This window comes from Rhea americana, unplaced genomic scaffold (assembly GCF_003343005.1).
Source record: "Rhea americana isolate MKP2758 unplaced genomic scaffold, rheAme1 scaffold_67, whole genome shotgun sequence".
NCBI lineage: Eukaryota > Metazoa > Chordata > Aves > Rheiformes > Rheidae > Rhea > Rhea americana.
In genome coordinates this window covers 2,875,413-2,890,948 of record NW_028186834.1, presented here as the reverse complement: position 1 = coordinate 2,890,948, position 15,536 = coordinate 2,875,413, and the positions used below count along the sequence as shown (strand labels likewise).

At 41.6% G+C, this 15,536-nt stretch overlaps 1 protein-coding gene across 1 annotated transcript in view; it reads left to right on the top strand.

The window, feature by feature from the left end:
* The first annotated feature begins 2,128 nt into the window (after nucleotides 1-2,128).
* GPR39 (G protein-coupled receptor 39) overlaps nucleotides 2,129-15,536 on the top strand; it is a 76,539-nt gene continuing 63,131 nt past the window's right edge. The window contains exon 1 of the mRNA XM_085320939.1: nucleotides 2,129-2,990. Coding sequence (XP_085177065.1) covers nucleotides 2,129-2,990 — 862 coding nt within the window. The remainder of the gene's footprint in view (nucleotides 2,991-15,536) is intronic.

The following is a 15,536-nucleotide window of genomic DNA, read 5'->3' as shown; positions in this document are numbered from 1 at the left end:
AGGATAACTACGAGCTCTCAACCTTCATGCCACAATGAGACATTATGCACATTTAGTTGGAGAGAAATGTCTCCCTCCAGGAAGATACATTTTTACTATCTTCCATGATAGGGATTTTATACCTACCCCTAGAACACTCACTGCTGGTTTATCTAGTCCAGTAACTGCAGTAAGTTTTTTTTTTTTTTTTTTTTTTTGGTCTCAGTTTATTAGTATCCAAAATTGTCTCCTTCCTTCCTATCCCCTTTGCGGCACCAGCTCTTTATTAGAAACTTAATAAACTTTGTGCATGTTCTAAAGATAATATTGAAAACTCCAAAATTGTGTTCTGCATTTTATAATTGGTGTGGAAAAAAAGGGGGAGATCTAATCCTACTGGGCCTTCTTCTTTCTCTTTTACTCTCTCSCTCCCTTTTTCCCCTTTGATGGTAAGCAGCAAATTTTAATTAGCTTCATTTCCACAATTCAGTCATGCATATGTAATCTTTGTTCACACTTTTATAAAGTAAAATTAAGTGAAAGAAATTGGGTAATAATAGAAAGCTTGTCTGAGCAGAACAAATGTGAATTATCAAACATAAGGAAAGATGACTGGGACTACAGGGCTTGAAGTTGTGCAAGGTTTGAGGTGATTTTTCTGGAACAGGACTGTATAAATAATGCATTGAAACAGGTGCTGATTATCCTGTTTTGGGTATCTTTTGTTCTTCGGGTACTTGGGCTGCTGAGGTACAGTGATAAACCACTGAATGTGAGGAGACTGCTTAATAACAGCTTTCTAATGTTCCTCTTTTATCATGAGCTGAAAGTGTCACATGAGCTTGTCTAGTTAATAAAAATCACTTTGTGAACTCCCTGTTCTTAGATTTGGTATTGGAGCAGATCACTATACTGGGCCCCTCTCTGATCATAACTGCAAAGGCTGCTCTGCCATTTTGCGTTGTAATTTAAAGGTTTCCTAATCCATATACACACCCTCTAATTAAATGTTTCCAGGGGGTTACCTTGGGAGCCTTCAGTGCTACAGTTTGAAACTAAAACTAAAGACTGTATTAAATTCATTCTTCCTGGCGTGAGACACAGGAGAGGAAAGTACATTTTCATCCCCTGCTAGTCCTGATTATTAGAAAGGATGAGCATGATTAGGATTACTAACTTCATTATTTTTGTTATCTAACATAAGGAGATGGAAATTTAAAGGGAGACTATTAATGTGTCTAAAGCCAGAGTTCAGCTTGTTTTRAAACTTCTTATAAGGTTCTTTACAGTCTAAACAGGTAGTTTAAGAAGCCATCAGTTCGGTAGCTAAAAGCAAGACCCTCCCATTGATGTAAAACAGCGTGTGGCCACAGAAGCTGCGTAACAGCCACCACTGCAGCAGATGTTGGTTGAAGGAAATATAAAGTAGCAAAACACGATAGTGTTAGCACATACACAACCAAAGTCTGAAGCCCAGTTAATGTTAAATGCATGAACAGACACTTACTCTTCAGTCTCTGGTCACGCAATCAGCCTCACCCTAACTAAAGCTGTAGGAGAAATCTTTTGTCCCCGAGAAGGAGCTCTTATTACAGGAAGTGAGTGTCAGACTTGGGCTTTTTTTTAATTTTTTTTTTTTTTTTTTTTTTTTTTTTTTTTTTTTTTTTTTTTTTTTTTTTTTTTTTTTTGGTAAACATGCTTTGCTGTCAGTGACTAGGGATAGCAAAGATTTAGGTTAATGGTTAACTGAGCAGCTATAACCACACAGACGTGCTTACTTCCTCCTGGAAAGGCTAGGACTGAAAGCTGTCCTTGCTCAGAGAGGAAGTAGTGAAGACTGAAAGAAGAGCAGTTCACAGCACAAAGTGTTTGAAACCGGCATCTTGACTTAGTAAAGAAGAAAGAAGGAAAACGGTAAAGGAGCAAGGCCCATTCATCACAAAAACAGGTAACAGCTGAAACGCTTTCTCTTTATCTCAATACAGGCTCAGTGTATTGACTCAGCCACCGTAACTAATGAAACTTTCAGGTGTGGCTAGTTGAGAGATTTTTGTCGTACCTGACTGCATTCAGCCTCCGCAAGAGGGGCAAAGAAAGAAAGGACCTTTTGCCGTGAATCTGACTGTTGGAGAGTGTAGGGGGCTTGCTCATGGCAGAACAAACATCCCCTTCAGACTGCTCTCACGTCATYGATCACAGTCACGTCCCCGAGTTTGAGGTTTCTCCTTGGATCAAGATCACTTTGGCCTTCATCTACTTCCTTGTCTTTGTGGCGGGGATCTTGGGCAACAGTGTCACTATCAAGACCACCAGAATCCTGCAGAAGAAAGGCTACCTGCAGAAAGAGGTCACGGATCATATGGTGAGCCTGGCCTGCTCCGACTTGCTGGTCATCCTGCTCGGCATGCCCGGTGAGTTCCTCAGTGCCATATGGAGCCCCTTCTCTACCCCTAATGGCAACCTGGTTTGCAAGCTCTACTGCTTCCTTTTTGAAGCCTGCAGCTATGCCACTGTGCTGCACGTGGCCACTCTCAGTTTTGAGAGGTATGTTGCTATCTGCCACCCCTTCAAGTTCAAGGCAGTCTCTGGACCCCGCAAGGTGAAGCTGCTCATCGCCTTTGTCTGGGTCACGTCTGTTGTCGTGGCTCTGCCCCTGCTCTTTGCTATGGGCACAGAATATCCCCTGGAAATCATCGAGGGCTACCGAGGTGCGACTGCCTGCATCAAGCCTAGGCACCATGTCCCTGAACTGAGGCACAACATGACAATCTGTACCAGCCTCTCCTCCAAATGGCCTGTCTTTCAGGCGAGCATCTTCAGCGCRTTCGTTGTGTACATCATCGTGCTGGGGTCTGTGGCCTTCATGTGCCGCAGCATGATGAAARCCCTGATGATCCACAAGAAAGGAACTGTTGCAGTGAAGGGTGAATATGGATACCAGGAGCAGCATCTAAGGAAAAGCGAAAGTTCAGAGAGCAAGAACTCCAGGAGACAGATCATTTTATTCCTTGGTAAGTGCTGTGTCCTGCTTCGCCTCCCTTTCTCCTCCCCAAACCCCCTCTTCCCAGAATGGAAGGAAAGCTGCCATCTTACCTCACCAACCCCCCCCAAAAGGGGGCTGTAGGATTTAAAACTGGACCAAAACAAGAAAGAGGGATGCTTTTGGATGCAATGATGTATTTTAAGCAGCCTGATTTTTCTGCATGTGTTTGACTAATTCTTTTTGTCATTAGACCAGGTGGGAGGGAAGGCAGAAGGGAAAAATCCAATTTCCTCCAAAGAAATGAAAATGAGTAGTAGGGTATTGCTGCTTGACCTTTGGGATATCGATAGGCGCAGTGGCCTGATTATAAAGTAGCTTTATTACATCARAATGTCTATATTGACATTTTTCCTATTAAATTACAAATATGTGCATATTTAGTAAGGTTTTTGATGAGAGAGAAAATATCGAGCAAGATCTGAAGCTTGTCCCACTCCACTCTAAAGACATGCCCCTGTTAATTCCAGGTGCTCCCTTGAGGGTATTTACTTGGTTTCAGTTGTGTCTGCGTTGCATTCAAGCATTAAGAAAGCTGGTCTGGAGAGCTGATTTGGTCTTCCTGCCCCCGATTTAAAAAAAAAATTTTCCCCTTGGTTTTATTTGAAGGCCTATAACCTTGGTATTATGTTTGATTCTGATCTCTCGCGCCACATTTGTCAGACAAAAACTAATCAAGTTGTCATTTCACCAGCTTGGAATCTTTCTGGGCTGTGATCCATGTAGTCTCTGCATTTGTTGATGCTCTTAGAGGTACCCTTAATCATATCCTGGCTAAATTACAGCTAGGTCGTGTTTTGTTGGGTTGCTTAATATGATACCAGATATAATAAATGAACCAACTTGTGTATGAATGTATAGTAGACCTAGGATTTCTGTGTAGCTTTTTGGTGCTCTGCTTCATATTCCAGAGAGGGAATTGAAGCTTGTGGGTCTGTCCACTTGTAAGACTTTGTACGATCTTCCCCCCCCCCCTCCTTTTTTTTCTTCCTCCCCCTGAGCATTCTGTGCTTCCTCAGCTAGTCCTGCTTTTGCCRTGGACTGTGGCCCTGTGAAGCTACGAGGAGTCTTGGTGCATCTGCCCCTTTTTCCAGTGTGTGTGTGTATTGAAGGTGAGACTATAGTGAAAGCACAATGAAAAATCAGACTGACATGGCCTACTGCTGGAAAAYTGGGGGGAAAGGTAGGGCTGCGTGCTGTACAGGCAGAGAGGGTGACAAGGGATTCAAGTGGGAGATGTGACACTTCAGGCTGCACAGAGCTCTTCCTCCTATCCGGGCCATGCAGCCGAAGAAGAAATCGGCTCCTCGCCCTGGCTGTCTGCTGGTAATGCAAATCACATGGGCATGGTTTGGAACAGGAGACTTGGGTTAGTGTGACTAAAAAGGCTCTTGATAGTACTACTGCGCTGAATGTACTGGCTGCTGGGGTAGAAGCTTAATAAATGCTAAATAAAGCATGATGCACAGAGCAGAGAGRGAGCAGAGAAAGGCTCTGCTCTTTAACTTAAGAGCTACTGTGGGATCCTTACCTGTCTGTGGAACTTGCTCCCCGTGTAAATAAACATCCCCAACTACGTTAAAGCACAGCCTATGATCCCAATCCTGTAGCAACTTCTAGCTAGGTTGAGAGGCAATGGTAAAATACTGTGGCRCTTCTTCCTGTCCTTCGTTACTGTACGCGGGGCTGGTCTAGCGTGGAACAGGTCAGATCAGACTGCTTGCAGAAGTGTTAACAAGCTAAATGAAAGCGACTGGTTCATCCTTTATCTTCAGGGAATTAAACACCAATATCTGACGCTTTCTGTGCGCTGTTAGCTTTCTGGAGCCGGTAGATACTTCTGTGAATTCCTCAAAATGATTTCTGTGGCATATTTCAAATGGCACTTAATATAAGCCTTGCTAATTAACTTGGGTAGGGAAATAAATTAATAAACTGAAGAGTAGGAAACTGTGGCCTACATCCAGGAGAAGAGTGTAAAGCAATTTAATTTGTAGATTCCATAAGAGTGATGCTTTAGGGCAGTTTTAACCTAGAAGAAATGAACATATAAATTGTTTACAAATCGCTGAATTTAAATATAGTGATTTAGAAATCCTCTTTGTTTTTCTTTTAACAGATGGGTCAAATTAAAACAAATATTTGCTCATTCCCAACATATTTCACATTTAATGTGAAATGTAAATGACAGCACATAGCAAGATGTCTTTGAACATCTAACAGCAATAAAAACAGTTTAGCATTTTCTTCTTGCAGTTGCTAAAAGTGATAAGTTCTATAAAACGGAGATTAAATTCATAAATCTCCTGACGATGAGAAAAAGCTAAGTAGCAAAAGACAYGAGCAGGAACTGGTGCTTTTTTAGTGTCGCATTATTTTGCAGCACTTGAGATAATTTATGARAATGAATTGTGAATGTTGACAGTGGTAGCCTACTTACTGCATTGCTGTGGAAGGTGGTATGAAACTTGGGCGGACTCGAGATGGGGTGACACAGCTGCTGTGAAGGAGGCAGGGAGGGAGGCAAAGAGTGACCAAGCGACGTGGGCACCACTGTGCTGGAGCAGCCTGAGGTTGCACAGGGAAGGGCCCTCGTCTGAGGAAGGTAGCTGGGAGGGTCAAATCTTTCTCTGTTATTTTCCCCCAGATTTGCTCTATTTTCTGTGCRGGTACTGGACACTCAGCAGTGTGTCCATTCAACCTGGGGCCGTGACCAAGGAACGCTTGATTGCATGGTTAGGGTGGCTGGTGGCCGTTGTTACTGTTGTTCGATATAGTGAACTTGTGCTCACTTTATTCCCGGGCCTTATCACTATCCTATTTGCTTAAAGCCCGGAGAGGCTGGCTGGGGATTTGAAATCCTTGGTGTGGATGTGTCTGTTCCTCCTGATGCTTCGCTATGCTCACAGTGGAGAGAAGGGACTGCTCTAGTGGCCACATCAGCGCTGCTATATCCATTACGGGGGAGGGAGGACTTCCAGGCACTGCTCAGCTTAAATTTTGACAGATTTGCCCCAAGAGAGCAATGCAGATTTGTCCTAGTATTTTGGAGAAAATTACTTCTGTTTTTATATACTAGGCTGCCCAGTGTTATGCCTTCATATGGAATGRCTGTTGGCTTCAAGAAAGATGTGATAGCACATGTAAGTGTCTGCTTAATGCTCCTGATCCTGAAATGAGGCATTTTGCGGTTTTSGATAGGCTGTGGCATACTCCCTGCAGTCTCTGTTGATGCTGTTTACCTAAAACTCTCCTGAATCATGTGGAGAAACTCAACTGCTACCAGTGGGTCAGTCTATACGAGTGGAGCAGATCAGACTCTGATTTATTCTATGTGGATTACCTTCATCAGTGATAAGGCTTTTCTGCTCACGTTGGGACAGCAGGCCTCCTTCTCTGCTGAAGGGCTATGAGGGTCTGGATGAGCGTGTGCTGTCATGAATAGCAAGGAAAATATAGCTGGACTTTATCTTTTTCTGTGGTTTACGTCAGCATATATTAATAAATTTCTTCATCTCTAGCAGCAGAAGCTGGGTTGCTACAGGGCTTATAAACATGAGGCTGACAGCCCTTTGATTAAATGCAAAGTTTTARTAGCATTTAAAACCTCTCAATGTGCAGCCTATCCTAACTGGGATCGATTCGGTCTTTGTAGCTGCTCAGTCTCTTCCTTCCATTATGCTGGTAAAGGGCAGTGGAGTGATCAGAAAGCTAACTAAATGGTTATGAGGTGCTGCTGGTAGCTTCTTGCTGTTTCAAAACCTGCCCTGAGCAACAAGAAGAACTGAAGGACCTTCTTACCTCAGCAACAAGCTCCTCAGAATGAGTTTGGAGACTGTAACTGGATCTTTGCAAACAGAGAAGAAGAATATAAGGCAAGGAACCCATAAAAGAGAGATCCATTTAGTGCAATAATTATAAACATTAATAAAAAGGCACTTTCATAGTTGAAACTGTAAATTAAAAAAATCTTTAGGAAACTTTAAGAGGTGGCTAGCTTCTGGAGGAAGAAAAGCTGCGTGGGGCACACCTCCTTGCAGCCACTGGCAAGGATGGGCCTCAGTGCGGACCAYTCTATGCCAGGAGCTCAGTTCTCTAGCCAAGGCTTCCTTCTTCTTAATCTAGTATAAAACCACTTTTTATATAAAAGCAACTACATGTCTTGSCATCAAACTAGATCTGACTGACCTAAACTTACACTCTGTGATAAAGCAAGTTATGACTATCCCAGATGAAAAATTCATTGCTTCTAAAGCTTCTGTTGTATTTCCCATGGCAGCTTCAGTTTTGTGCTTCTGCAAAAAGCCTTAATTATTCTGTATACAGGAGCCTCAGGCCTACTACAGTAAATAAGTTGAAATAGGAATGTCCTTTAGTGTTGCTGCATCACCACTGCTTTTCTTTGTATGTGCTTCCAATTTGCCCTTTGGAGCAATGTTTTTCTCTGTTTGTACAGCAGAAGGGGTTTATGGTGTGCCTGCTGGCGTACAGGCTATGTTTTTCTGTCTCCTGAACATGATGAGGCTTCTGCCTATCCTAGCCTCTTGCTTTCAGAAGAAAGAACAAAGAATTCCAGCTGCTAGGGAAGCTGCACATCATGGTGGATGCATGAAAGCACTGCTGGAGCAGCAGCAGCTGGCAAGAGCAGGAGCTGGAGCTGGAGCTACCTAATTGGGACCCTGCTGGTCCTGTCCCATTTTGACCCGACAGAGCCAGCTCCCCTGTACCAAGCAGTGCAGATCAGCTCTCTCCACTGTCTCTCTCCCTTCATAAATGGCCTGGAGCTGTTCTCCTGCTTTGGGGACCTTTGCTGTAAAATGAATTTCACCTACATGCCTGGAGAGCAAATAACCTTCAGCTTCTTTAATAAGCAGGAAAGGGAATTGCCTACCATAATCTGTGTGCAGTGCCTTCATCTTTCTTGAAAGGTACTGTGTGGGGGTTTTGTTTTGTTTATTTTGATTTGTTCTAACGCTTAAGTATGTTTGTCAAATATGCAGGGTGAGTCTCAACCTGAAGACGGTCACGATGTTGATTGCATATGATTTGGTACAGTAGAAATAGCTTCTTTTCTGGTCTTACTAAGAAAACAAGAGCAGCTAGAGACTGAGACTGTAGTAAATGCTATAAAAGAGAAGACAGTCCCTGTCTACRTTCAAATAAAACAAGCAAAGGGAAGGGCTGGAAAAGCAGAAAGAGATGCAAGGTAGAGGACCAAGGCCACAAATGCCACGAACGAAATGCTGTAAAAGCTATGTATGAATGTGTCTGCAGAGTCTTGCACTAGTGCCCTTCCCCTGGGCCCTTTTGTGCCACTTTTTGGTAGTGACTGTTAAAATGATGTAAGCTATTCTATGATAATACTAAATGCCACTGTAAACACCATGAACACGGCTGAACCCGGCTATAAGTTAAAGCTACATGAAACTTTTGAGTGGACCATACAAGAGTCTTTCTTTAAATGAGAAATTAGAAAGACTTCTTAGAACTTAAGATGGATTTTTTTTTTTTTTAAGTGCACTGGTACTAGCAGATTAATGTTTTGCTCAGAATAAAGGCATTGTGTGTAGAAATAGCTTTTCAAAAGATCACTAAGGAAATGTATTTCATAAGGCACTTGGCAAATAGGTTTTTAGGAGGACAGATTATTTCAAGTAGTCTGCAAAAAAATGTATGGCTGTCATCTGGAGATGACTCAGGCACAGTATAACCTGACAATGGTAGGACTTCTGTTACAGGAAAATTAGRTGCTTCTTCATAGGCTGGAAATTGGCTGGGGTTTTCTGATGTTGTTGTTATTGAAAAAGGTTGAGCTTGGGGATAGAAAAAAAATTGAAAGAACAACCTAATTGATCAGATTCCAGAAGAACACAACTCCAACCCATGTAGTTCAAACTTGGCTTCATTGACTCCTTTCGATTCATTTCTTTAATCATTTCACTCAGCTGCATTTCTTCAGATTTTTTTTTTTTTTTTTTTTTTTTTGGAGAGTAGCCTGAAGATACGTATCTTGTAGTCTGGATATTATTTTCAGCTCTGCCTTTTATATGGTGTCTCTATCTGTATGTTTGCTGGAGTAGGATTTCTAGTTACACTAGGCAATCAGTAGTCTGAATGCACAGAAACAGATAGCAGGGGCTGAGTAGGGAACTTAACACACTGACACAGACCGGTGTTTGGCTTTCAGTTAATGGCATCCACCCTGAGCTTCCCTGAGTAAGTTTTCTTTTTTTTTTTTTTTTTTTTTTTTTTTTTCTTTCTTTTGGTATTGCTCTCTGGAAAAGAGACAAAAGCAAAGGATTTTCCTGCTGGTAGCACAAAACTTACACCCAGCAGCTCAACAGATGACAATGTAGAGACTGCAGTTAGGGACACCTGGCTTCTCAGGATGATAGTGTACGAACAACCTCCTCTGAAGAGCTGCAGGACTTAACGTTGATTTAATAAAAAAAAACCAAAACACGTTCACAGTAAATTAGACTCAAGGCAAACTTGTGTAGTTTGGCTATCTATATGTTCAGTTTTCCCATACTGTAATTTAAAAATGAACATGACCAGAAACCAGCATMATTTTCCTCCCTATTGTACAGAAGGAAATTTATCTACAGCTATTTCTACCTGGACTCRCATAAAAGAAGATTGTACTTCTGGCTTAAATAGACAGTCTTCCTTTCCTCCTACACCGAGGGATGGCAAAATGGTACCGAAAGAAAAAGAATGGACAAATAGGGACTAATTGAAGCCAGCACYCCTAGGGTATTTAAGACTTTTGTAGTTTTAATGGAAAAATCAATGTGTGATTACGCTTTGCATTAGAGTACTTAAAAATTGCTTCAAAATGAAAAGTCCGCAGCATTAGAAACAACCTAACCCTGCAAATACTGTAGTCAGAGAACCAAATGCACCACTGGCATAGTCCATGTAATTCCCCATCTATGGTATCCTGGCAGGTGCTGCAGGTCCTCTGTAGACACGTGGCCACTCTCTRGGCTTCATGTGCGCTGAAGCAAAATAAGGATAATGAGTGCTTTACTACTACCCTCTCACGGGCTGTTTTTTTGCTGGCCCTAAACTTTCTATTTTCTCTTTCAATCAGTAAGTATTATGATCTTCATTTATCTTCTCCCCACATCTTTTGACCCTTGAGTCTGCTGGCAGCCCTGGATGTACCTTAAGAGCAGGAAAGACGGGAAGTGCAGGCCACTTCCCTGGCCRTGGCAGTGCGAATCAGAGCCTGACGAAGGAAACTGGCAGGGGGCTGCCGTGTTTGAGGAGCTGAGGTCTGGCTGTGTAAACTCAGCTTCTGCAAAATACATTGACTTGCAACAAACCCCTTCTAAGACAYGTTTTCCCACAAGCAGAAACCTTGGAAGCTGTCTGCTTCTCCAAAGAGGGAGTAAGAAAGCAGTAAGATTTATTTCCATTGAAGTGGAGAAATACAAGTATTGCTCCAAGTATGAAATGAGTTGATARTTTCCAGCTACAGTTAAGCCCACCTACGTTTGATAACTGTATCCCCTCAGTTTTGGACTGGGGGGGACAGTCAACCTGTGGTCAACAGAGTGTTGTCATAAGCATTACTCTTCCACATGTTTTCTTGACATCTCTTCTGAGCCAAACACCAACTCAAATGCAGACTGCTCTTACAGCTTCCCAGTTTCAGTAAATAGGACTCATTTGTGGCAAGTTCACAGATGATTTATTGAAGTCTTCACCTGTGGAAAATTAAGTGCATTATCTATTCCTCTATTGKTTCATATTCCAATTATGCCACATTTCACGAAATTAAATCTTTTGTTTTTTCTAGCTGATGTTAGACCATTATCTTTAAACAATGATTGCTAGTCTGTGAATTTTAATGGAAGAGAGCTTTTAATATCTGAGCAYTTATTAGTAATGTGAAGCTTTCAATTTTATTCTGTGTTACTTCTTGGTTTCCTGCAGGCAAAATTTGTCTTAGAAATTGAGTACTAACTACCCTGCCAAGTAACAGGTTAAAGATTATTTTCTTCTCTTTCATTTTCACAAGTGAATTCCTAAACCTGTAATTTTACAGGATAGATAACAGTTGAAAAACTAGTGAGCAGGATTTCTAAAAATAATGTTGTCCACTCCAGGTAAATAGTTAAGATTTTAGCTTAAATTTGGCACAGCYAGTTTCTCCTAGATAGAACCAGCTGCAGCGCCTTCTTATCCTTCTTTGAAGGCATCCTACGCATGTTTATGCTGCTAGACATCAGCCCTGTATTTAAATGACAAATAGGTTATCTTTCCGATCTCTCTTACGGATGCATGATTAATAACAATGTCAGATCATTACAGACTAATTGAGTCTGCTGATAATCTCTTAATCCTGTAAACAGTAATCTACAAGGAAAGTTGAAATTGGGAAAAAGGTCTAATATTTCTAACTTTCCCTTTCTTTCCCCAAAGTTGTTTTCAGGTCTGTGCTTGTCGCTTTTAAACATCTCTTAAAACTACTTACTGTCTTTGTTTCTTTGAATTTTTAATGGGAGGTATTTAAGTTTAAAGGATAGCTTATGGGGTTAGAGTTGGAGGGGTCTCTGCAAGCAGATATTTGCTTATTAGACAAATATATGTAGGCAGAGTTAATTCTACTGCCCCTCAAAAAACACTTGATATCCATCTCCAAATATGTGAACACACCTAATAATTACTGTGGAACTAAACTATACTCGGGAGTATAAGGAAACCCAGCCACAGCGATACGTTAGGTAACATAGTTTAGATGTCCATCCTGGCCCCATGCAGCATAAATTGCTTTTGTTTCTCAAGTTTTATCAATTAGCACCTACATGGATATTTTGGGAAGTGTTGCTGCTCCAACTTCTAGTTGAAACCTGGAAAACAGCTTCTCAGATGCAGCTGCTTTCAGAGGTCGGTCCCGTGTGTAGGCCTTGCTGGGAGATGATGCTTTCAATTTCTCCCCAAAGCAGTGGTGGACTTCTAAATGTTTTGGCCCTGTTCATATATCGTTTCTGCAAGTACATCTTGCTTTTCTTCTCTATATAATATTGCCAGCTTGCTGTCTGTTGAACATAATGGTTTCCTTATGTAACTAAAGGAGTTGCAAAAACGAGTAACAAAAAGTTTAGACAAGAAAAAGTTGGTTAAAACCTTCTGTCCCAAACTTTGTTTTTTGAAAGGTCATTTTACCTTCGCTCCCTTACTCTCAACCGTAAACTTTTCAAGAAAAATATTATTCATTGCTAAATATGTCTCTTATCCAGCAGAGGAGTAGAGATGTCTCTTCTGATTGGCTCTAGTTTTAATTCTGATGCCTCACATTCCGCATGTAGATCAAGACATCTTTTGAGCTCCCTGCTTTTGAAAAGAAAACTGAACTAAAATTTGTCCCCTAAGCATGAAGAATGAGGCTGCTCAAGAACCGAATTTCGTAAGAATGATTAAGGATATCTATAAAAGAAACTACTTACTATGACTGGGCTGATGATCAGAATTAAACTTTTAAGGTGTCTAAAGGTTGCAGTACTTCAGCAGTAACCTACACAGAGATTCAAGAAGACTTTATTGTGGGCACAGCTTTAATGTGTCAGGTTTCTAAACATCAGGCAAGAACTAAAGTGGCGTGTTGAAGGATGAACAGAAGTCAAAAGCTCTGATCAAGTGGAGTTGTTTACCCTTGCACTTTAGATACTGAAGTATTGCTAAAAGAATCTTCTGACTTTTTGTTTTTCTTTCCTGATCTGTTGAWACAGAGGTCTAAAATGGGTGGGATGGGTTATGTCAGAGGTCTTCAAAAGAAGAGAGGGTATTTAAGTAGTCTTTTTGTCCTGAAAGTTAATCAGATACTTAAATACTAGTGATAGTGATGATGATGTCATTACTGACYCCTCCCAAAATTTGAAAAGCATCTGTCAGTACTTGCAGGCATACACATACTTTTGAAAATCTTTAAATATTTATTCTAGAAGGGCAACTTGGCTGCTGAAGTATAATGAGTTAAAATATATCCTTGTTTAAACATGAGCTTTTGATAAAATGCAGTGTCTGACTACCCGTATTCAGGTTGGAGGAAATGTCTACTAAGATGACTGGGAAAGGGGGAGCTGAACCTTTAACAGAAGCTAAAATGAGGTTGGCTTGTATAACAGAAGTTGTCTGTAAGCACACTGGGGAAGTAAAGAGGAAAGAAAGAATAAAGAAGGGAAAGTCTGTATAAAAATATTGCTTAAATGATTCAGTAACAGGCGTATGCAGAGTGATTCCAGTGCAGTGAATCTGATCTCACTGTGCATGTGCAACAAGTTAAACTTAGCAGTCTTACTGTCCATCTTTAGAAACTGCCCAGGGTCCCAGACCTGCTTTAGTTAAGCCTTATGTCAAGGAATTTGCAATCAACCGTGTTTCGGTTGTAGAGCCAAGGTTGTTCTCTGGCATGCGTAAGGTCTGCTCTTCAGCTTGGAGTCTGAGCCTGAAAGTCATAGGTACCCGTGGTTAGCTCTGCATTTATAGAGATTTAAATCCACACTAAATATGTATTTGCTGATTTGGACTGTAAGAAAAATAACCAGTAGTAAAACAGCTAAAAGAGGTAGTTCTTCTGAAGCCATCTCTCAGAGCGATCTTTGAGCAAAGCCAGAGCAGGTCTGATCTCTGTTCCTGTAAAGGTTTATGAGTGTGTACAGCTTGTCTCTTTCAGTTTTTCTTTTTTGCCCTTTCTTAAAATATTTTCCCTACTTAGTTTACTCTGAGCCAGCCTTGGGAGCTCCTTGTTAAAAATTTAATGTCTGGAGATTGAGACTTCCCATTGTCYGAATTCCCTTCCATGGTCCCTTTTCTTTGCATGTACGCTTCTACTGAATTCTAAAAGGCTTTCTGATAGTGACTTGAAATTCAAATGTCCCATTTCTATTTGTCTTCTGGTCCAAGCCAACATTTAAATGCAAACTTTTCCRTTATAAAGCAAGTATTGACAATTTGGGAAACATTGTCTTGCAGTACAAATGCTCTGATATTACAAAATATTGCCATGTTCTCTACATTGATCTAAATTATGGCATTGGCACGAGAATTAATAGGTCTATGGGGGCCATGATTGAGTACAGTCAGAAATGAGAAAATTCCTAATCATGGGAAGGACATGTTCAAGGACAACCTTCAAGGTATAGAATTGGACCAAACTCGTTTGGTTCCTGGGTACGTGATTGTTTCTGCGAGTCTGTGGTGTGGTTGCCTGTGATGGATGTGGAAGGTATGTCTCTGGTCACAAATCCAGGTCTCCACTGGCTTGCAAGCATGCGGGGATGTTTCTCGCTTCGTGGTTTGGCACTGTGTGACAGTATCTCTTGTGGGAGGATGCTGATCTTGCAGAGAAGGTGCAGCAAGTTTACCCAAGCTGAACATCATCTCAGCAAATAACCTGCTGCCGAAAGGAAGCCTYCAGAAGGCTGGAATAGGGCTGCGCAACCTGTACACGTACCGTTCCCTGCCTGTAAATGAAGGATCGGATTCTTGCGGGTTGTGATCTGTGAACCAAAGGGAGGGCAGCGTGTCCCCTGTGCTGTTCTGCCTCTCTGCTGCGCAGAGCTATCTCCCCACAGCAGAGCTGAGACCCAGCTCTACCAAGCCTGCCTCGGATACCCTCGCTGGCGACCTACACAGCTGTCAGCCTCCTCGTGCCCAGCGACTAGAATTCAAGTCTGCCTTCTGAGTGCCTTTCTCCAAGAAAGAATTGCTTTAACCTTATCAAATGGAAGTGAAATTTAAAATGACTTAATGTTTATTTGCTGACAGGCAGAAATGTCCTCTAAATTGACTGTCACAGTGCGAATACAGTGCTGTAGGACCAAATCACAACCTCTTGTTGGCCTTCAATCAAACGATGTTAAGTTTGGGGAGTGGGGATATCATTTTGGCCTCCCTGGATGCATGGACAGCATTCTCATTTTGGAGTTTTATACAATGAAGTTATATTTGATATTTGCATAATTCAAATAGATGAAATCCTCAAACAGGCACAGGAGACTGGATTTCATTAACTTGGGATGCAGCCATTCCCATCTCTCATGCAAATGGCAAATACCTTTCCTGTAAGTATACTTTAAAGATTCATTTCTTTCTCTAATCAAGTGTTGAAATCCTACCCAAGGGAACCAGAATTGATTTCTTTTCCCCTCAGACTGAATAGCATGGACCTTATTTGGGTTAACTTCTGTCACGAAATGTAGGTTAACCCTTCTGTGTGTGCTGCAAATCGGCTGAAAAGAGTTAGTTTTCTGCTCCGACACACTGAGAATGCACGCGGTGCTGTCATCCTGCAAGCGTAGCCGTCGGCTGCGCTGAGCTCGGGGAGGCTCTGCCTACTGCCAGCAAGGATCTGTTTCTGCTAAAACTCTGGCCTTGAAAGCTGGTTTTTAAATTTCCTCCTGGGACTTGAATGCTGTAATTGATTATGCTTGTTTTGCTCTTAGTCTTTAACGATCGAGGTGAAGAACTGCTCACAAACGGTTTCGACGTTAGAGCTCTCCGAGAA